We start from the raw sequence: 23,283 nt of genomic DNA, 5'->3' as shown, positions 1-23,283 counted from the left end.
CATTGTTAAAAACTGAGCCAGAAGGCTCTGTTATCAAAGCTGCTGAGAAGGAGAGGAGAAGGTGTATGGAGGAGGGCAGACCTGCCCTGCACTCACTGCTAAAACTCTCAGGAATCGTTCAGCCCGAGCTCCAGCTCTGCAAGCATTCCCCCAGCAGTCAGGCTCAGTCCACCCCCAGCAAGCGCTATCACACACACTCCACAGCCAACTCATAAAAATAATTTAAACTTTTAAGAAAATCTCTGTTTTATTGTGTAATGTAGCATTGAAACATCTGAACAAATCAATAACTGGGCTGTACAGGCTGCTGTTCTTTCATTTCTTTGGGTTATAGAGCATCTTGTCAGTACATAAACAACAACCTTTTGCATTATAAATTCTTTCCGAGGCATGCTGGTACAACACAAATTTCTCTTATCAAATGCAGCTAAGTCTAATTTCCAAACATCATGCACAAGAAACTCATCTAGTGACAATGTAAACTCAGCAGAAGGGCAGGTCACAAGTCTTGCTTGCTCACGCTCTGCAGTGCTGCAGGTTTGTGTATGATATTTGGAATGTTCTGTGAGTGTGAATAATACCAGTTAAGAGGAGAGGAGGAAAAAAAAAAACCAACAAAAAAAAAGAAAATAAAAGAAAAAAATAAAAGAAAAAAAAAGCCCGGGTGCCTCGGGATGGGCTGCTCAGCCGAAGTTGTGCAGTGCTAGCCTGAACATGTCATTGGTGCAAACCCAGGCATCGTTGATGTTCTTTAATAGAAATATCTGGTGGAATCCCATGATAGGATCTTCATCAGCCTGTAGAAAGAGAGGGAGGGAAAGGTTCAAATACTCATTTTTTAGAGAAACTTATTCCAAAATTCATGATGAGACAACTTCAAGCTAACATTAACAGTGACATCACATGCTGTAAGATGTGCAGTACCCCAGGAGACACCAACTCCACCAGAGGGTCTGTTCTGAGGGGCTTTGCAGACAAACACCCTGGCCCAGAGACATGGAAATCCTGCACCAGCATCTGAAGTTGGGGCTTTGTGGAAGACTTGCTGACATGTCACTCACCACACTGATGGAACGTGCCTGCCTCAGTGTGGAATCACAAATCCCTTGCCCAGGAATTAAGCTTAAAAGAAACTGGTTCAATTTTTAACTGCTGAACTTTGGGTGGATGGCAGAAGGGAGTCTCAGGGAGTTTCTGTAGAGCTTGGTATCAACACTTAGCCTGCATGACCCAGGTGATCTGGGCTCTGAAAGCCCTGCCAGAGCAGGAGCAGCTGGCCAGAAACACAGTGCTTCCCATTCCAGCTGAAGGGAGCAGAGCATCCACTACAGCTGTGACAATGTGTGCTGAGCACAGGGAATGGCTGCAGCAGTGCCTGCACTCCTGCCTGACAATGTCTGGGTATTTACAATATTACTACAAAAGCAGAAAAGAGTATTAGAGGGAGACTATATTCCCACCTAATTTTATTTACCTATCTCCTGAGAGACATTGTGCAGGAATTAAATCCTCAAAATAACAGAAATGATTCCCAAATCAGTCAGCTGGAAATCACACAACAGGATTTAATCTGAGCAGCACACAGCACCAACTACAAAACAATCTTCTGATGGTGGCTGTAGTGTGTTCAATTCAGTATTTTTGGAGGATTTTAAGGTTTATTTTTTCAACACATGACTGTTCAGCTTCAGAAAACGGAGGAAATTTATAAAAAAGAGGCTTGAAAAGCAGCAGCCAGAGCAGCTGATGAAAGAGGCTGTCAAAGCACTGAATGTTCACTGGCAATGTCCTGCTGCTGTTCACTGAGAACAAGTGAAAAGTCTGAAGAGCAAAGCAGACTACAGAGTAAACAAAAAAGAAACTTTACTTTTAAAAAGTATTCATGGACTGTGAAACAAGTCAGCTTTGAGGACCAACTTGCACAGGACATCAGTTATATCAGAGAACAGCAGGTCTGCCAGAACACTGGTGGCATCAGGTGCATGGAAAGGAAGCATTCAGATCCAAAAATCACAGCATGGATTTCACAGGGACAACTGCCTGGGAAGTTCAGTGCTGTGCAATGAGTGCAGTTTCAGTATGTGTGTGCTAATTCACAGAGTAAACCAAAGTGAACCCTAGACTGGCCCCTCATGAAAGTGATGCTGAAATAATAACAGATATTTATTTATTAAACCAGCTGAGAGCTCTAAAGCTATCAAGGCAAGCACAGGGTTAGCAGTTGTTAGGAAAGAAAAAATAAGCAAAACCCAGAAGTAAGCAAATGCATAAAGAGGCAAAGAGAACACACATATCAAATCCTGCATGCATTTCTTATAAGTTAAAAAAATAAAATGCTACAATAAAGTCATAAAAGGGCAAGAAAAATGATCCAGCTACAGAATGGTTTCCTACTGAAGTAAATAAATTGAGTACAGCTTGCAAGAACATAATGAGAATGGGGAGAATAGGCAAGATAAATGGAACAAAGTGAATGAGGAAATTACAGCCAGAAATTAAGAAGGCAACAAGTAAGGCCAGGAATATGAGCAAGTCATGCTCAGTACATGACTGAATGAGCAAGACAAGTGCCAGCAGTCACTTTGCAGCAAACAAAAAGGGCAGCTTGTCCCTCACACCTACTTGGCACGAGGCAGAGGCTCCCTAGGAAGGAGGGAAGGAGCCCAGTGTGAACACCAGTAACTCTGCAGGGCTACACCAGCCATCCATCTCGTGTGTTAGCACACTTGACAGCAGGCATGGCAATTATTCCAAAGGAAGGGTTATCCCCAACACATGTGCCCAGAACAGAGGCTCACATGTCTGAGCTGTAGAGGTAGCCTGTGCTCTGAAGCCTGTGGGTTTGTGCCTTTTCCAGCTGAGCCATTTTCACTGGGGCACCTACTACAAGTTGCATAAGTACTTTTCACACCAAATTTGAGCTTGTAATTACTGACATGAGTATGCTTTAAAATATACCTCTGGAAAAAAAAATACATCTCCAGACAAGCTTTAGTGTAGGTCTTCTTGATTTCTGATAAGTCTAGATAGGCTCTGATAAGAGCACTACAGCTCTTGATGCTTTGGCTTAAGGAGAGTTTCCTCCTTTCTTAAGAAATTTAGGGCTGAACACGTGAAGAAAGACTAAAAGGGAATTCTTCCCAAAATATTTGGTGTGGTACAGACAGCAAATTCCCCACAATGAAGTCACACATGATAATTTTCTTTATTCCTTGCATGTTATCCCTTCATAGCATAGAGGAGCAGTATACTTTAGAAACAAGGAAAATCCCAGACTATATTCAAGGTGAAGTTTATACTTTATAGTCCATTCCCCAATTCTGACTATGTAATATTAGCCCATAGCAAAGGCTCACAGTTTAGTGACTCAAGATGCCACAGAAAACACAGACTAATCCTATTCCATTTTAGTTTAGATCTTCATCACAGCTCAGATAACACCACTGGAACTCTCTGTCTTTACTTTTCACTCCATATTCAGGCATGTTCAACTCAGGAATTGCATTCCACATGTGAGCCCATGCTCAAAACACAAGGGGCTTTAGTCTTCATATAAAACTTTCCTTTGTGCAGTTCAAAATCTTCCATGACATCATTGAATTAAAACAAAAATTAAACAAGTCCCAGAATCAGACTGAAAGAATCCTCTGATTTCCAGGCCAGCCTTTTGCTCAGCATGAGCACAGACTACAGCAGCTCTGCATCACAGAACCACAAACCAGGCTGGTCCAGAGATGGTAAAAGTCCACAGAAGGGACCTTTAGAGATCATCTAATCCAGTCCTCCTGTCCTGGGCAGGGACATCTTCCACTGCCTTGTGTAGCAGAGTCTTCAAATTCTCACAGAACAGATGTTTGACAAGTTGTCCAGGCACCATTTCCCAGGGTTTCAGTCTTCTCATGAAAATCTTCCCTTGTGTCCCATCTGTACATTCCAAGTTATGGTTTCTGACCACTGTCCCTTGTTACACTGTCTGGCACCACTGAGAAGAGTTTGCTTTCAGCTTGCTGGAAGTACTCAATTACTGACATTTCAAGCAGATGCCCTTCACCACCTCCTCTCTCAGTTCCACAAGCTCTTCATCACCCACAATCCTGGCAGCTTTTTGACTTTTCAGTTTTTCTACATTCTTTCTGACCTGGAGGCTCAAAAGGAAGTGCTCAGCTCACAGAGCAGTGAGTCACGTCAGAGTCTGAGATGCAACACTGCTTTGCATTTCAGGTTTAGCTACACAATTTTCCTTCTCTTGCCTGGTCAGAGAGAATTTTACTTCTTCACCAGCACCCCCAGCAATTATTGATTGAACTGCAGGGCTGCAACAACCCTTACCTCAAAGGAAAGGATAATTACTTGAGACTGCAGGTTCTTTCAGATGTTAAGCCTTATTTAACAGGCTTTAAGCAATGCTTTAAGTGTTCAGCATGCATTACAAAAATACCCAGTGATTTTAATTGCAAATTTCCTTTTCCTTTTAAGACTAGAAAACACTGCATAACAATTAGTTATTCACAATTAATTCTGCATGGATCACTTCAAAAAATCACACTCTGGGGAGAGCCACAGATGTGCCACGTGGCTCTGAGAACACACAAGCCACAGCCATGCCTCAAGGGACAGAAGAGAGCACTCCTTACTCAACCAGGACAGCGAGGACTGGAAGACAGGGAAGGCACAGGGTTAAACGTTGTGGAGGGCTAGCCTGAAGACTTCGTTGGTGCACACCCAAGCACCTTGAAAATTTTTCAACAAAAAGGTTTGTTGGAAGCCTAGAACTTGGTCATCATCTGCCTGAGCATGACAGGAGAAATACATTACTAGGTGAAGCACACTGAAGATACTGGGTGACATTCTGGATGAACACTGGCAAAGCAGGGTCACACCAAAAGGAATTCACTGCTTAAACTCTTCCTAGCTGAAGCAAGCAAGCAGCACTCAGACAATGAACAGCAATAAAAATCAATATGATTAGAATAAGTGGATGTATATTTATTGTATCTCTACAAAAGGATAACCCCACCCAAACATTATAAAGAGCATCTTTGAAAGCAATCACTGCACTGCTTTAGCCAGCCAGTTAGAGCCCTGCCAGTGGCAGTCACTACTTAGATGCTCTGTGACTCTGCAGCATCTTCTCAAAGAAGCTGTTGTGCCCCAGTCCCTCATGCAGGTGATTATTCTGCTTGCTGCAAAAGGTTGGTTTTTAGAAAATTTCTTTATAGTTGATACTGGTATATTAGCATGCTATTGGTGGTCTTGGGAGTGCCTTTCCTTGTGCAAAATTCTCTTACAGCTCTCCTTGAGAGCAATATATGCAGGCTGAGCAGGCACATCACTAAGAAGGCAGCTTTAAATAACAGTGAGTGTGCAGCTCCACATTTGCCTGTCATGGTGTTCCCTGCTCAACTGGAGCTACATGTGAGCCACTGGTTAAAATGCACCACCTGCACCCAGTTGTTCCCAGTCACTGTATTACTACTCTGTGTAACTGGGAGTAACTGTTCCCAGTTATTCCCAGTTACACAGAGCAGCACTGAGATGCAGCGGAATGGCTGTCAACATGTGTGACTTGGCATGAGAGAAAAGCATTCACTACATATGACAGCCAGGCTCATTCATGCCACAGACTGATCCTGATATTTCATTTGTCCACCTCTGTAAATATCACATAGGGCAGAAGCATGAAGTTAAGGTTTTAAGTTGACTTTGACTTTCTGGACACTTGTTCTGAGAGAAGCAGCATTCCTGGGATTAAAATGTGATTTTAAAAGCAAAGGTTTGAGACAAATATGAAGAGTGGAAAAACTTTTCCTCACTTACTAAAAATACACAAGCAAGTTTTGATTTGATCATGACCATAGGCATACTTTAACCCACTATTTTCTCTCCAAATACCTGGATGCTTTAACACATGATCCCCAAATTATACTGAGTAATTTCAGCAAACTGAAATTACTCAGAAGTTAAAAAAAATACACCAGAAAATACTACTACAAGTCATGGTATTTATGGAAAGCTCCTAGACTGCATTTACAGTCCCTCATATTAATGGATTATGGTTTGAGAAAACCCAATAACTTTACAGAATCTTTCAGAGCTTGGTATTTTGCCACAGAATCCAACACAATCACTGCTGCAAGCTGCAATCTGCTTGATAATTATGCAATAACCTTAAAAAAATGACTGTGCAAAACAAGGTGCAGATGTGACTGGCCCAAGACATTCGGTCAAAAGGTCTTGATCACATCACAGAATTTTGTGCACACCCAAGAGCAAGGCTGAGATCAGCACATCTGTCCTGTAATTCAGTGCTTTCCATGGTCACCTGTGGCTGCTTTTGCACAGAGTGTGTGCAGGTGGGACTGAGCAGCACAGAAGCTGGAATCCAACTTGCAGGAAGCAGGAGCAGCTTCATGAGAGCCAAAGCTGCCTCTGTTAGCTTTAGCAGTGGGTGCACTACACTGGGCACTGCTCTCCTCAACTGCCCAGCCCAAAACAAAGAGAACAGCTTAGCAAGCAGATTCAAACATTCAGTCCTGTCTGCTTAGTAAACACTACAGTGTCAGTGGAAGTTTGAATGCTCTGATACTAGAAGTGCCATCAAGTTAGCAGGAAAAGGAAATCTAAACAGCAATTTTAAAACAAACTGGGTGCAGATAACTCTAAAGACTGGATGGCATTAGAGGCCTGACTTCTCAGCATGGCTGGACCAAATGAGCTCTGATAACTTTAACTACTGCTACATAATTTCACATTTTTTCACTATTACCACCCACTATGAGCAAGTTCTGCCTCCAGCTGATTTTATGTACAAAGTATTTTTTGCAAATTCCAGGACAATGTCTTTCATTCATAAGCAGCTTCATGAATTTACAAGTCTGTGGCCCTGGTATATTGGCAGGCTGGGTAAGTTGACACAGTTCAGTAATATCACTCACACAGCAATATGGTCATACTAAGCCTGAAAAATAACCTGATTCTTCACAAGAAGCAGCTGTTTCAACAATAAGTGTTTGATCTCAGAGGCAACATTCCCATTGCTGAATCTGTTTTGATTACAGAGGTACAGGACTGTACTAACACCAGGATTGTATTCTTGTGTCCTGTGACAGTAAAAAAAAAGGATGGACTCACTGAAGGGTGGTCAGTTAACAAAATGAAATCTGCTAAATCAGAGCTCAATGCAAACATTGCATCAAGGAGGATGTTCAACTAGATGTGCTTAAATTGTCCAAGAACACTGTGACGATGCTTTTAAATGCAACAGAGGACACCAAAACCTTACTGCATCAGGGGAAGGGAAATACTGATGCTTCTAGAACCCACATGATATTTGTCTGCACAGAAAAATCCACAATACTTTGCTTGGCAGAACATGACTGTCAAATTACAGGTGTTTACCTAGAACTAGGTATCTGAAGGAAGGAGCATTTCTTGACAGCCTTGAACAGCAGAGGAGCAATATCCCAATGCAAGCTTATCCCTGCTCCTTCCCCACCCATGAAAGCATTTAAATGTATTCAGAAATGAGATTATTTAGAACCCTGCAAAAATCTAAGACATAAGCACTCATTAATTAACCTGTAATGGAAAGAGTTTACCTTAAGCTGTCCCACTACCATACTGAGTATACAGCTATCAGGTGTAGGTTGGTGGTCTTGTGCTGTGATGCTGTGTTGTATTTTTTGGAAAGGGAGGCTCTGCAATGAAAAGAAATCAAAATAAGGAAATGTACAGTAATGGAATTATTTAACTTACAAAACAAAGACTGAGCAAATCCAACATTATGAAGTGTTAGACTACAGTGGCAGAACTGCACAGAGAACTGTTGCGTATGAGAGCACTACTCATGTGGGGCAAATTTTAACAGGTGTGTTTTTCAAGCACCAAAAGAGGAAATAATGTCACCATACACAGTAAATGGTACCTTTTCCTACTCCAACTGCACTGCCTGAAGGGCTTCAGATCATCTGTAACCTCAAAGTTCTTTTGATGAAGGAACAAAACTCTGCTCTCAATTGTGTTAAAAGATTTTATCATCTAATACTTGATGTTTACCAGACAACTCCTAATTTGCTTCTTTGTTAATGTGGCTATGAATGGAAAGGAAAAGTGGATGAAATCTTCAAGACTTGAAATCCATATATCCACTCTTTCCCTTTTAAATTCCCTTGACACTCAGGAGCCAATGTCAGTATGTCTGGAGGTGTGTGTGCAAGGAACACACCTTGAGATACACCAGCACTGGAGAGTAATTCCTGCCTCTCACCTTTGACCACATTCACATTCCAACACAGACAATTCCAAGCAGTGAATGTGAAACACCTGGGAGATCTGAGAGTCCTGTCACATAAATGCAATTTTGGGACTGTTCTCCCAAAAGCTGCATTATTGCTGAGTGCTTTAGTGGCAGTTCAGGGTGGATGGAGCTCTAGGTGACCATGTGGCAGATACCCAAAGTCCAGGAACTGCACAGGATGGCAGCACGTGCCCATTCAAACCTCAGGTGGCACTTGGATGCCTTTGCTGCATTTGGAAACAGGCTGAAACAGATCCAAATGCATACTGCAACAAGTCCTGCATTTTCCTCTAGAGGAAGGAGCCTCAAAGGCTTCCTAGAAGGCCTGGGTAGAGACACAAGTCCTGCTGTCAGATATGAAGTACAGTCTGGGCTCTACAAGCCCAAGGCTCTAGGAACAGTTCTAGGAAGCTAAATCCATGGATAACAGAACACAAACTGTGGAAGGATCAGGACCTGAGGAAGCAAATGAAGTGTAGGGAGCAGGTCTCCAATCAGAGGGACACTGTTCAAGAACACCCTTTAATAAAACCTGTGGTGTTTCCTTTTCAGCTGGGAGTGCAATCCCAACCAACTCCAAGTGCAAAGTGAGCCAATTCCTTTGCAGTATGGAATAGATATTTAGTAACAACACAAATCCAGAGCCTTCTTTTCTGAAAGACCAGCAGACTGTTTTCCAGGGTCACCATCCTGAACTTGAATGTGCAAAATGCCCACACAGCCTGCACAAGCATAGGTGAAAAGTTCCTTTGACAAAAGAGTACTCCAGTCTAGTCCCACCTCGGCACAAGAGCTTCTTGTTGAACAAGCCCTGCAAAAAGATTCTCCTGAAAAGGCAGAGGGATGAAGGGGAATACAATTCATTCCAGGGAGGAAGGAAAGGCTGTGGAATCAAGAGCTCTGCAAAATGGTGACAAGGAACCAAAGACAAGGCTGGGTAAGACAGTGGCTGTTTCAAGTACCTGATTCCACAGGACAAGAGGAAATGGCCTCAAGCTGCATCAGAGGAGGTTCAGGTTGGACATCAGGAAGAATTTCTTGACTGAAAAGCTTAAGCATTTTAATGAGCTGCTCAGGGAAGTGCTGGAATCAGCATGCCTGGAAGTTTTCAAGAAAAAACTGGACATGGCACTTAGTGCTATGGTTTAGTTAAAAGGTGGTGTTCAGTCAAAGGATGGACTTGATCTTGGACATCTTTTCCAACCTTCAAGGCTCTATGATTGTCCTCTTCAGAGGAAAGGATCCCAAACAGCTGGCCAGCCTAGTGAGCTACTCATGTGATGCACTGGGAGAAATTCTACTGGAAAGAGAAGGAGTGTAGGTGACAGAAAAGATCACTGATTTTCAGGACAGGCAGAGGCTACCTCAAAAGGATAGCTACTTATAGGCATTCATCTGTACTGGAATGAGGGATTTTGTGGTATGAGAAGTACAATAAAATGTCTAAAAAGCATGAAGCCACACAACAAGCAAGGTTTTTACCATCCTCTGATGTTAGAAATTGACTGGTCTTTCACTATGAAAACTGTGGAATCTCTTGAAGTCAGGTAAGACAAATCAGGCAAGACTAAAGTTGAGTAGCATAAACTCACTGCTGGCAGCAAGAATACCTGTCTCAGCTTCCTCCTTGGTTCAGTATGTTCATAGAATGATGTAATTGTTATCTCAAATGCTCAATGTAAATCAGGCTGCCCCTAATTAGCACAGGCACTCCATGTTAAACAAGCCCAGCACCAATTAGGACAGAAGGAACAAGTGTCAACTCCCACGCTGCAGCAAGGCACAGATGTGCTGGGCCTGCACAGCAATGCCCATACAACCTTGCCCTACTATATTAGCAGATTGAAAAGGTGCCATACCATTGCTGTCACACAGCAAAGAACTTCATCTAAAAGAAAATGCCACTTCTTTGTGCTTACATCAGCTCACCAGCCAGGCACTGAAGGACACAAGACCACAGAAGTGTGAAAGAATTCAGTGTCTCGGGGCTGTGCTGAACTGACTAAGCAGCTCCAGAAGCAGAGTAGGTGAGCACATAAAGCTGACACAGCAATGGGAGCCCAGGAGCTCAGTGCTGACAGAGGAATGCTGAGTGACATGAGAGTCACTGTAAGCTGATACAGCCCATAATGAGCCATGGTGGTGGAAGGGCACAGAGTAACTGCAGTGCTTTTCCTCCTCACTTTAAGCATAAAAAATTTCCCTAAAGCAGAGTAGTGTGTCTTCACTCACCAATTACAAGTGCAGCAGACACATAAATCCAGAAAGTCCACCTTGCAGCAGTGACAGGGAAGGTAAAGATGAGCTGTGTCACAGTGGGAAAGGGGCTGGATCTGTCTGGGCTGAATCCAAGGCAGCAATCAGACACTGGGGCCAAGCAAATGCCTGGCTGGTTGGGTATCTGAGCGGCTGCAAGCCCAAAAGTCTAAAGAACACTGAGTACACAAACAAGCAACCCTGGAGCTTGGGTAGCTCTTCACCTACAAGCAAGCAGTTGCTGCTGTTTCTGACATGTGCAGCCTTCTCAAAGGCAACACAGGTACCTAAAGCACAGGCCTGAGGGCAAACCTCAGTCTGTACAGTTAAAGATGCCTTAGGCAAAAGAAGCAATTCCAAAACACAGGAGCAGTAGCTGAGCAATGAGCCAAGTGTCAAGTTACAATTACTTTTCTTCTCAATGTGTAATAAAAATATCTGAAATACCATACTCAGAGCAGACTGTCTGGTGACCTAAAAAGCATGTCCTCTGCATATCTCACAAGAGAAACAAACTTTCTAGTCTCATGACAGCTTGCAAGTACCCCCAGTTTTATTACAGAACTGTGGATTTACTGTAGAAGATAAAAATTCTTTTAGTTTAAACAAACATAGAATTCCAGTGTCCTCTCACTTGCTGAAGAGGAAACACATGTTTCAAATCCTGAACCATACCTGCTCACATCTGAACTGCTGACAAATCTGCCCTGAGGATAAGTCAGCTTCTCCACTACAGAACTTATTTGCAGTTTACGTATCAGAAAACAAGTTGTTCCTTGCTGTAATGTGTCTAGCCTTTATCAGACAGATCCAAGTAACAGGATTGCTACTGCTTCTTCCTTGGCATGCCTTAAAAGAGCAAAGGCACCTTTCACTCCTCTAGATCAGAGGCAGCTTATGCATTAGACCTTTTAAAAAAAATAAATCAATAATGTCAAATACAATTGCAGTCACAAAATAACCTTGCAAACTATGGAGTCAATTAACATTCCAACATTAGAGCCATCAGTGGAATAACCCACTGGGCAGCAGTAATTCATAACATCTCTTGAAGACCTAAGCTGGAAGCACAAGTTCAAGATTTCTGAACTGCTTAAGTCTAACTCAAATTTTCAGAAGCAATTATCTTCTAGTCTTCATAACTGTTTCCCAAAACATTCAGCAAGGATTATAGACTTACAGTGAGTTTTTCAACAATGGCTGCTTTGCCCTGGAACTGCTGTCCTTCCCACGTAAGGCATGATGCATCAATCTGGGGGAAAAAGAAAAATGTTATCAATTTAGGTAGCCCTTAAGCAATGCTGATAAGAGAATTTATGTATTTAGAAGAAATCCTCAGAATCCACCCATTTGAAAACTACCTGAAAGGGACATAGAAAGAAACCAGCAAAATCAATTGAAGAAGTTTGGAACAATCAGCCAAAAAATTAAGTACACTACATTTCAGTATCATAAGTCTACCAGCAAAAAATTCCTGCCTTTGGATAAAAGTCAGCTTTCAGAAGAAAATCTAAAGGATTAAAAAAAAATAATTACAGACACAAAGTCAAGCATGTGTAAAGAGAAAAATCTATGAAGAAAACTGACAACATGGGTTACACCACCAGGGTAGTGCTTCAACTCACCTACCTCAAGCAATTCAAAAGTGAGTGGCCAGATCCCTACCTGGAACAGGTGACAGAAGCCTTAACTGACTTGGATCACACCACTAAGGATAAACTGAATCTTGTGGTGGAAGTAGTGATACAGGAATACAAACCAAATCTAAGAGCTGCCTGCTGCATTCTGCATGCTATAAAATTTGTTTGCTCCCCCAGGGTCTCTGAAGGGAAAAAGCTAATCATTAAAAGCCCATTTCTATAGAATCTCCCCAAATTTATACAAATTGTGACCTTGATGCATTTCAGCCACACAAAACAGGGTGTGCTTTCTCCACAGTTCAGGAGCTGCACAGAACAACACATATCAGTGACCTGCATAATAGTTCTCCCAATTACATATGCACAGGACTCTTCATTGAATGATGGAAGACAGAAGGACCCTCAGGGTGAAAAAAAAGCCAGGAGATCACTGTGTGGAAGGCCCTCAATCCAGGAATTTAAATTAGTCTGTACTTAACACTTTGAGGACTGAATGTATTTTGGTAATAAAATACAAACTACTAAGAGCCTCCATATTCAGAGCTGTGGTTGGAACACAAACTGCTTGGTTTTCTTTCCCTCTAGGGTCTGTACTCAGCTTCTTGGGCAAAGTCAACCAACAATCTGGCAGGCAGCAAGTACACAACAATCCCAAGAGCAAATGGCACCAGTGCTGCTGGGTATTGCTGAGGTATAAGGAGGGGTGGCAGAGGGTGTTGAACCATTTAAATCCTCAAGAGTTGCTGAAACTTCAGCTCATCCAGCAGATGGAAAACCAGCCAGAAAAACAGGATATGCTGCTAGAAGACTTGTCAGCCCTGAACCTCTTGCTGCAACTCCTCAGCCACCCAGCAGCATTCCTCAGCATCAGCAATCAACTCCACACACAGAGCACTTTGCATGCTCTGGAGGAATCTTCCCCCAAAACTAAAAACTGATGGGCCTTGGGTTTGTTAGTTACAGTTTTTAATTCTGGTATCCAAGTCTACTTCAGCCCAAATAAGATGCAAAAATAAAAACCTAATGTTTGAGGAAATTTAAACTAAATTTACATTCATTTAACATGTTATTCTACATTTTAAACTGGATTTAAAACTGGAAATCTATTTTACTGTTCAGAGGATTAATACAGCATGAGGTCCAAGAAACACCTGCAAGAACTGCTAAACACAGGGTAGGCCTTAAATTACACCCCACTTCAAGAGGGATCCAAGCAAATCCATGCCTGTAAATTAATGGCAGACCAAGACTAGAATGTTTGCTTTTACAGAGCACTTCATCACGGGATTATCCTCAAACTCCTCCAAAAGAAATCACTGCCTACAGCTAAACAGGGCTTTTGTGAGTCTGACTGCCTCTAAGGCAAACAAAGCTCCAAACAGACATAAAAGAAAAGCAATAAATAAAAGTGTGATTGCACTGACTGGCATTCTGGAGCCAGGATAAAGCCCACTATCCTACCCTGTGTATTCCCATACATCAAAACAGGGAATCCCAGATAAGGGGACAGAGTGCCAGCTCCCCTTCTGTGGATACTTACATATATTGCTCCTAACTGAGTCCTGTCTGCATCAAAAAGCTGGTAGTAATGTTGTACAAAGCTGGATCCAATCTGCTCCCAGATAGGCTTGTCTCCCATTCTGAATCCTCAACCAGAGCCAGTGACTACAAAACAAGCAAACAAAACCATCAGAAACATCACAGGAATAAGTGTAACACTTGGTTTGTGCATTACACAGATCTTCTCAACTGGCCTGAATTTTTCTTTGGGATAAGTAGGACAAACTCACCTCTGTATCCTAGACTTGTAAATAAAAGTCTTGCATACTCAATGGTTTAATTTCTAATTATAGATTTGGTTTGTAGTGCTATTTCAGTGTGAGGTCACATCTCACGTACAAAAGTGGAGAACAAGAACAAAACCAAGTGTTACCACCTTGTCTTGACATATTTCAGAAGTTCCACCATCTGAACAAGCTGGCAAGGGCTCCCTGTTTCAACTTGATCTCATTTACTGTAAACAACTGACCTCGTAACATGGATTGTCTGCAAGTGGCTTACACCAACTGATTCATGAATTTAGCTCCTCAGGTATTTCACCATCCACAGGCCATTCTAAGTGTCCTGTCAATGGCACATAACAAGAATGAATTCACTAGCTTGTTGTTCAACACAAGCTTTCTGCCCATCCTCTTCTGTCACTGAGGCTGAAGTAGACTCAATGTTTATCTTTGAACCTGTGATAACTTCAAGATACAAACCATGATTTTTCATAGTGCAGAGAATCTGCAGCTCCTAGTGAAGGTGCTGAAGGCATCCCACACTTCTGAACACAAGTCCCTCTGTTCCAGAGGGGTTGAGCATAGAGCATGCACAGCAGTCCAGACAGATGGCTGTATCACATTACATTTCTCAAAAAAGCAAATTCATTTTTATTTATCCTGATGTCTCTCTGAAAGTCTGAAGAATTGTGCTAAAATTCAAAACACAAAAATGCTGCACTCAAACTCCACTACATTATATTTTAAGACCTGAGTTCACTTCAAGCAAACTATACTTGGTTAACATCTAGATATGTCAGCCACTAGTCCCTTTTTGCAATCCCTGTCCAGGAATCTTGTAGTTACAGGTTTAAATTGCACTGCAAGCCTAGAAAGGTATGAAATTCTGTTTTAGGACACAGGACATGATAGTTATTCTGGTTTCCTTTAGTTGTCAATTACTCACACACCTGTGTAAGATTTAACAGATTCCTAAGAGGAGCAAAACACACAATCCCAGGATCTCCACAGAGGAGACTCCCAGGCCCAGCTTTCTGTGCACAGTTGGACAAGAAAGCTCTTTTCATATTTTAGGCCTCTGAGCTTTACTCACACAAATGGGAACTGAAATGGGCTCAGACTCTGGGTTGGAAGTATTAAGGTCATACAGATTTGGCCAGACACAGAAGAGCAAATCTTTTGTCAGATCAATGGCCTAACAGCAGGTAGCATCTGTGTTTTCAGGGTGGTAAATGTGACTACCAAGCACAGCTGCTATCACACTTTAAACATCCTAATTTCACAATCAGACACCTAGGCAGAATAGCCAACATCCAAGTCACCAAGCCTGCACACTAACATAAAAATTCAAAGTCTTGTTGCCACACCAGTCTTGTTTCAACTGCTCCAAAGAGATCTGCAGCCTGGTGTTAGTCACCATCATGAGCTCCCCATTGATACTTGCAGTACATGCCTCAGTCTGGAGGAGTTTACCCAGTGTGGCCACTCCTCTGGGAAAACACATAGCAAATTTAAAAAATCACCCAAGTACAATAGATTGAAAAAACAAAACAAAACCAGCCCCACACTCACCTCCCAAACAAGTTAAATCTAGTTCTTTACAAGTGAAAAGGTTGTATTGATTGCACATCATAATTGCTGCATATCAGCCTAACCTGGAGTTGATCCAGAAATCAAATAACTTCAGCCTGTATTTGGGGATTTTATGTTGAAGGAAAACCACCCTAAAACCATGGCACCAACTCCCTGGAAACTCTGCTGAGCGATGCCCACCCTGCTGAGAGGCAGGACTCGTGTCATATTTGGAAACCAGAAGGGGTAGGACTAAAGTTTGATGCCTGCAGTTTCCATTCCAGACCTGTGGGTACCTAGTTTGGATTGGCTGCAGTGGAGCCAACAATCAGCACAGGTGAAAATCACATTGAATCACTCTGTATGGATCAAGCTTCAATCCCAACACATGAAATGACACCACTGCCAGATATTCCTAAACATTTAAGGGCAAATCTAGTTGACAGTATTGATGCTCAGCAGTCACACATGAAACACTGAACTGGAGGACAAAAAATAGCCACCAGCTTATTCTTCTGAAGCTAAAGCAAGGTAGCTGTTGCCATATTAAACTTCCCCACACACAAGATGTGCATTCACCCTTAACAGCTCCCTGTAGCATCACACAAACCCAAGATCAAGCTGTGTGCCAGCACTGCACCTCATTTAGTCCCTCAAGGCACAACAGCCTCACTCAAGCACCAGATGCCTTCTGTTCAATCCTGAACCTGTGAGAAAGCCTTAGAGACTGCAAGGAATGAAGGAATTCTTATTTTAAATATGGAAAGTAGAATTACGGTTTCTAGATCTAAAAATTAGTATGCTAGCTTGCTATCTCCTCCCCAAAAAAGTATTTGTATTTTGAACAGTAAAATACTATTGAATAAATAAATAAGAAACAGAATAAATTTGACCAATTATAATGTTGATTTTCTCAAAAATAAGAAAAAGCTAAAAAAAATGTGGTTGAAATTAATGATCCCTGACTATTTTTTTTTGTTTGCTACAACCTTACTCTCTTTCCTGTGCCATTCATATATGGTTTTGCTGAACACTCATTCTTCCTGGAAAGGTTCCTTTTCCTTTTCTGATTTGTCACCTTTTCCTCCATGCTGTCTTGTGTTTTCTGCCTGTCATTACAGATGTAAGAAGCTTAGAGATGTTCCTAAAGAAAGAGCAAGATGGGAATGATCTGTGTCATCCAGCCCAGTCCCTTTCAGTGAGGCACAACCCATGTAGGACTTTATTGATAGACTTATCAGTACAGTATTCTAATGAGATAAATATAATATAAAAAGCTTCAGGATCTATTGCAAACCTCTGAGGAAAGCACAGGTTCTGATGTTGTCAAACACTAGGGCAACACAGGGGTGCCTCAGAACCATCCAGCCAAATCCACCCATGGTTCACTCAAATCTGTCCATGGTCACAGAAACAAGAATATCCACTTAATATAACAGCAGATAAAAGAAGTTTCAATAAACTAGAAAGCTCCTAAGATGTTGCTTAAAAAAAACATATGTCCTTTTAAAGGCACCTGCTGAAAGTTACTATTGTGTAAGTGCATTACTGGATATTCCACCTTAATTCCCCATGGAAAAGGAGATAATTTCCTTAAGCTAATTAATTTCCTTGCCTTTGTCACTTCAAACCAAGCCTACCTCCTCACATCCACTTCAGAACCTCATGGTCCATTTGATTCACAGCTTCTTCACAAGGCACAGCTATAAAGCTGAGCTTACCAGCACAAAGTGTAATACTTAATTCACATTATTCACTCTATTTCTTGGACTCTGCTCATACTAGAGAATTTATCCCCACCCCAAACACCACCCAGCAGCCAGTGCTGAAGCAGAAACCCAATAGAGAGCACAAAAGCTGCAGCTCCCAGCAACTCTGTGTTCAACAGGTATATATCTGCTGACACTGCTGAACTGAAGGGCTTCTCTGCAGTGACATCAAAATAAAGCTCTCCAATACCTTTGCCAGGCTGCACACTGACATGTCAAGAGTAAATCCCATCCCTCCACACATCTCTCACCACAATCCCTACAAATCTCGTCCTACAAGGTACCAGGGCATCCCTGGTGATTGCTCTGCATCCATCTGCCTTGGCACAGGGCAAACTGCACCAGGAGCAGGACAGGCTGCAGCACCCAGTGAGCAGCAGCACTGCAGAGAAAGCTGCACCCACAAAACAGAGAAGATCTGGAAGAGAGCAGAGCCACCACATGGGCCCTGAGTGACCTTGAGTAAAACTATGGTTACAGCCTCAGGCAGGCTTTTTTATCCACAAAATCCAAAAATACAGAATCTTTTCTGTTGCTTGTGCCAGCAAGCCAGTGTCTCTGTCTACACTCACCCCTCTTCCATCCCTCCTGCCTCAGCTCTGGGTGTGAGATGAGCACCAACATCACCCAGAACTCCTCAGGGGAGCTCAGTCCTTAAGAGACTCATTTCTGCCACCTGTGGGGATGAAACCTCCTCCTACTGCTTCCTTCCCAAGCTACACAACACATGATTCTGTCAGCGTGCTGCAGCACAAAGACCATCTTTCTGCTCATGCAGCACCGCCAGAGCTACTCAGAGGGGTGGCTTGATGAAAAGTCACTTTTTCACTTGGAAAGAAATTGCCTTCTCTGAAACATGCAAGCCAGTGACATTTGGAGCAGGTGAGCTACTGTCACAGCTCTGCAGTGTGGAGAAAGAACAAACAGTTCAGCCAGCAGTTATGCTTTAGCACATTATCTGGCCTGCACACATGTAAGGTTGCTGCTACCAATTAAAAAAAATTAAGTCATTCTGAATTGGAGCAAGGTAGGCCTGTGATTCTAAAATAATACAACATTTTCTGGAAAAGTCAACAGAAACTAGCATGAGCAATAGTAAAAGATAAATTGCTAAAATAAAACAGAGGTGGTCTGCCAGGGATTGCCACATTTAAAAAGCAAGCTGTATTCAAAGAATCAATGAACAACCACCACAGGCACAGAAGGTGTGTAAAGTCTTTCTGGTCTGCAAAACACCAAGAAAAAACCCACTGAATTTAAAGAGGAAAACCCTCAAACCAATACATTCTAATGCTAGTGGAGAAAATTGCCTTCTATTACCCAGTTATGACTGTATTTATTCCACAAGTAATCTCAGCATAAATAAACCATGCTCACAGAATAGCAAAGCCAGACCAACAACACCAAAGCTACTCTCCCTTAAAATTGAATTCAAACTTGTTTTCTGGAAAATTTGAGAATTGGTGCAACAAATTAGCACCAACATCAGCCTTAAATCTGTGCTGCTGTCCAGTGACATGTGAATCCACAGCAAACATGGTTCTGACCATCACTTCTGCATCCTTCACTACTGATTAACAGGAGCAAATAAGGACAGTGAAATCACTCTCGGCTTTTTCAGTTCCTGATACTCTTGCAGTTTTTAGCACACAGGTATTTTAGATGACTTAGATTAGAGAGTCAGCACTCTTTAGATTGGTAAGTAAAGTAAAGCAGCCATCAGTTTTAGGCTATTTTTCCTTCAATAGCTTTTCTTTTGCCTCTAAAACCTGCAAAGACAGGAGTGTTTCCAGTGTGCACTTTCTAGGAACACAATGCAACCAGCATCACAGGACCAGTTCATCTTCTTTCTATTCAACTCCACCAACAACCACCTGATAACAGATCATCCTCCTTTAGCCAAGGATCCCCTCCCAACAGAGAAACTATGCAAATTACCCCAGAATAATGCAGGTTTGCAAGGGACCTCCTCCAGCTCAAAGCAGGAGGACAAACCTGTTCCACAGCCTGACATACAAAGGGCAGCTGTCCCCTGTCCTACCCCAATGCCATCTGTGCCAGCCATGCCCTGGTGTCCTGCCCTGCCATGAGGTACCCTGAGGAAAGCCTGGCTCTCCTGATCATGGCCTGACACGGACTGGAGGCTGGGATCAAGCTCTGCTCAAGCCTTTCCCAGACCAAACCAGGCCAGTGACACAGGGATGCAGAAATCCTGGAACTGACTGAGGGGCATCCTGTCTCATCAGCCATTCATCCTCACCACTCTGCAGCTCTGCCTGGTAAATGCCCATTCAGCAGTGAACCTTTCTCATGTGAAAACCTGTAACATTTCCAGTTGAGGAACACATTTATGCACTCAGAACTGAAGGAAAGGAGTGTTTCTCTGATGTATTTCACAATTATCTCCACAGCAGCCGATTGATCCACAGAGAACCCTCTGTGAACCACAGCTCAAGGCCAATCAGAAACCATTGACTTCAGAGACCTCCACCAAGTAATTGCCATGGGCTGCTCTGTGCAAGGAATGACATTATCCTAAATATGCTTTTAGAGCTAAAAATAATTAAGTCTAGATTTGTGAACAGTGAAAGCATGGAAAGGGAGAATAGAATGGGGAAGATGACAAGGTCCAGATTATTTCCTTTTGGGAAGTACATTTACTTTTCCCCTTCTCAGTCTTTTTTCCTCTACCCCAACTTTGTTAAAACAAATAAATGAGGGGATTATGCCAACCTGAAGTACATCTTTTTTTGTTAGAAATGCCAGCAGGTGTAAGGCCACTAATACACAAAGCAGCTGAGGAAGACTCTGGAAAAGCCTTCACTGTGCCTGCAGCTCGATGCTCATCCCAACTGCAACCTAACAACCCAAGAGAGCCACACAGAGTCAGCCAGGATGATTTTCAAATACACAGACATATATTACACATAACTGCACAGGGGGACATCATGTTTTCTTGTTAAGCAAAAGCCAAAATGCTACACAACTGCCTATTTTTCCAGAATATTCTTCATGCAAGCTAAAAACTGAATTCAAGTTTGCAAGACTGAAGCCACATTTCCTTTCCCCAAAATGAATACAGGACTGTCCAGTTTAAAAAAAAACAAAAACAAAAACCAAACCGGGAGGCACTGAGGAACTGGAGGGGAGAACGGCTACACCCTGGTTTTCCTTACCTTATAGACACAGTAACAAAACACTGAATGGCCAAGCTTGCCACAATATCTACAAGTTTCAAAGCAACCTAAAAAAATCACACTTGCAATGTTACCAGCTATCAGGATATGTTACAATTCCTTAGCTAATCATACTCTACACTTTCATTAACTAAATGAGCCTCTTATTAACAGGGGCAAAAGAAATCCCAGCAGAGAGAACTGCAAAGTTGTTACCATTTGCATTCTTCCAAAGACCTGAACAAACACAGGTGTTAAGCAAATATATTTCAAATCATCTAACAAGTAACTTGCAACCTTTTAGGCAAATGATAATTAAGGGCCCAGTGGGAAAATAGTTAAATTGTCCAAAGTGAGCCAAAATATCACCTCATTTTAAATGAGATCAGGCATTTCACTATATACAGAAATTTTGCTATTTCTAGTTGAATGTCTGTGAAATGCCTTTTGTTTTGCTGCTGCTAAAAGAAAATGTGAAGTCACTGCACACAAATACAGAAATCACTGCTTGAACACAACTTTTCAAGAAGGCAAAAGAATATTAACTTGAGAAGGCAGCTGATTGAGGAATCAGAATTCACTTTCAAGCAACGTTTCTGCAACCAATTCCTGCTCGAGCATTTACCTGGGCTTTTTTTCCCCAGTTCAATGCAGTATGTCCAGCTCTAAGATATATTTACACTGGAAATTATGGACTTCAAATGAGCTGAATTATTATTTCAGCCTGCCTCAGACAGGAAGTTCAATTTGAATTGCAAGAAGAGGCTTTTGGGGATTTAAAAGTCTTCAGAAAGCTATTTCACATTAACTGAATGTAACACACACTCGTTGCTATTGCACATCTTTGCAGGTTTTCATTGTTCTCAAAGCTGAAAAGTGACAACAGCCAGAGAAGGCAAAAAATTTTCTCTCTTGCACATCATACTTGAAAATGGCAACTCAATGTAAAAACTACATGGTTTTTACATTGAGTTGCCATTGATACTCAGCAGATAGTCTGATAATCAACAGATCACTGAGCACTTCACTCCAAGGAAGCATGAACCTTTCACGTTCATTGTGACAAAGTGACTCAACCATCTAAGGTAACTTCAGTCCTTTCACAGCCTTCTGGCAAGACAGAAAACAGCAGGAACATTAAAACAGAGCACACCTTCTGCCCCGCACAAACCATCTCCTCGCAGCTCCCGGTTCCCTCCCTTTCACTCTCCTCCCTGCGATACCGAGCCCTGCAAAGACCGAAGCACGGACGGGCAGCAGGCCGAGAAGCCCTCGGTGCCTCTGAGGGCAGCACGACCGGGGAGCGCCGGGGGCTGCCGGCGGGGCGAGGCGAGCCCGGCCCGCACCCCGCATTGTGCCCCGGCCCCGCCGGAGCGATCTGCCCGAGCCTGCGGGCCGAGCTCGCCCCTGCGAGGCCCCTCGCTCCCCCCGGGCCGCCCGCCCCCCTCAGCCCACCCGCCGGCCCACCCACACGCGGGCCCCGCCGGTCCCGGGCACGGCCGGCGATGGCTCGGCTCCCGCCGCCGCCGCCCCTCCGGGACCGCGCTGCCGACGCCTCAAAGACGGGGAAGGTCAGGGCGGCTCTGCTCGGCGGCTCCCGCCCAGCCCGGCCCGCGGCAGCCGGCAGCGCCCCGCGGCGGGGATGGGGCTGGGCCACGGGGCCGCGGGGGGCGAGCGCGGGGTGTGGCGGTGCCGCGCGCCGGCCCGCGGGCGGTGCCGGTGCCGGTCCCGCCGCCAGTGCCGGTCGCGCCCCCCGCACTCACCCGCGGCTCCCACTATGGCGGCGGCAGCGGCCCCGTGCGCGGCGCGAGCCCCCTCAGCCTCCCTCGCCCGCGCTTCTGCCCCGCCCCGCTCCGCCCGGCCCCGCGGCATGCCGGGACAGCGAGTCACAGCGGCCGCCGGACGCGCACGGAGTGGGGCCGGTGGAACTACAACTCCCGACATGTTCCGCGCCGCACCCCGCGGTGGCTCATTTGAATGAGGGAAGGGGCCCGCGCGCCGCTGGCCCCGCGGCGGCGCCCCGGAGCATTGTGGGATGGTGGGGGAGCGAAGCGGGCCCCTGCGCCTGGGGAGTGACGGGGACGGGGCTGTCCCCCTTCGGGGAGAGAATTGTCCCCTTTGGGACAGGACCTTACCCCTTTGGGACAGCGTTCTACCCCTTTGGAACAGGATTGTCCCTCTCTGGGACAGGATTGTACCCTCTGGGCCAGAGCAGGACCTGGGTGGGGATGTGGGTGGTCCCAGCCGCAGCACTGCAGGTCCCGGAGTTAATTTTAGTCTCCTCATAAGGGCTACACAGTGACGATTTTTAAGGAAATTACTCCTCTTGGTTGCAGTGCAGTCAGCAAAGAAGGTGTGGGGTGGTAGGAAAACGCCTTCAAATAAATATTTGTGAAGATGTAAGTGGTCTAAAAAGCGTGGTTTGGGTCCCCTGGAGCCTTCCCATATTCCCTGAAGCAGCAGCAGCAGAGGGGACTCATAAGGGTACAGGAATTGCAGGATTTAGGATTATATGCTTAAATAGGCTGTGGACAGAGTTACATTCCTTAATTTCTTGTGTGACTGGAAAGCTGAATGGTAGATGGTCTTGTACTGCAGTGGTGAATATGGAATATGGGCTACTTAATGAATACATGGCTTGTTAATGCTTGAGCTCTACAGCTTGGGGATGCTGGCCAAGAATGCATCATCTTAAATAAAATTATTAACCCTCTAGGCCAAAAGATATATTATTACATAAAAACTTTCAAAAAAAAAAAAAAAAAAAAAGGGAGTCACTATTAATCTTCAGAG

The 23,283-nt window shown here is 43.7% G+C and overlaps 1 protein-coding gene across 1 annotated transcript; it reads right to left on the bottom strand.

The window, feature by feature from the left end:
* Positions 1–221: 221 nt before the first annotated feature.
* NUTF2 (nuclear transport factor 2) lies at positions 222–22,338 on the bottom strand. The gene is made up of 5 exons (XM_054269371.1): positions 22,254–22,338; positions 13,733–13,857; positions 11,733–11,804; positions 7,599–7,697; positions 222–797 (listed from the first exon to the last, which is right to left on the bottom strand). The coding sequence occupies exons 2-5, from the start codon at positions 13,829–13,831 to the stop codon at positions 684–686; spliced, it is 384 nt and encodes a 127-aa protein (XP_054125346.1). The 5' UTR covers positions 13,832–13,857; positions 22,254–22,338; the 3' UTR covers positions 222–683.
* Positions 22,339–23,283: the final 945 nt, after the last annotated feature.

The sequence above is a fragment of the Melozone crissalis genome, unplaced genomic scaffold (genome assembly GCF_028551555.1).
Source record: "Melozone crissalis strain CALT ecotype California unplaced genomic scaffold, PUWL_Pcris_2 ptg000007l_1, whole genome shotgun sequence".
Taxonomy (NCBI): domain Eukaryota; kingdom Metazoa; phylum Chordata; class Aves; order Passeriformes; family Passerellidae; genus Melozone; species Melozone crissalis.
Note: the sequence above shows the minus strand (reverse complement) of the source record. Positions and strands in the feature narration are given on the sequence as shown.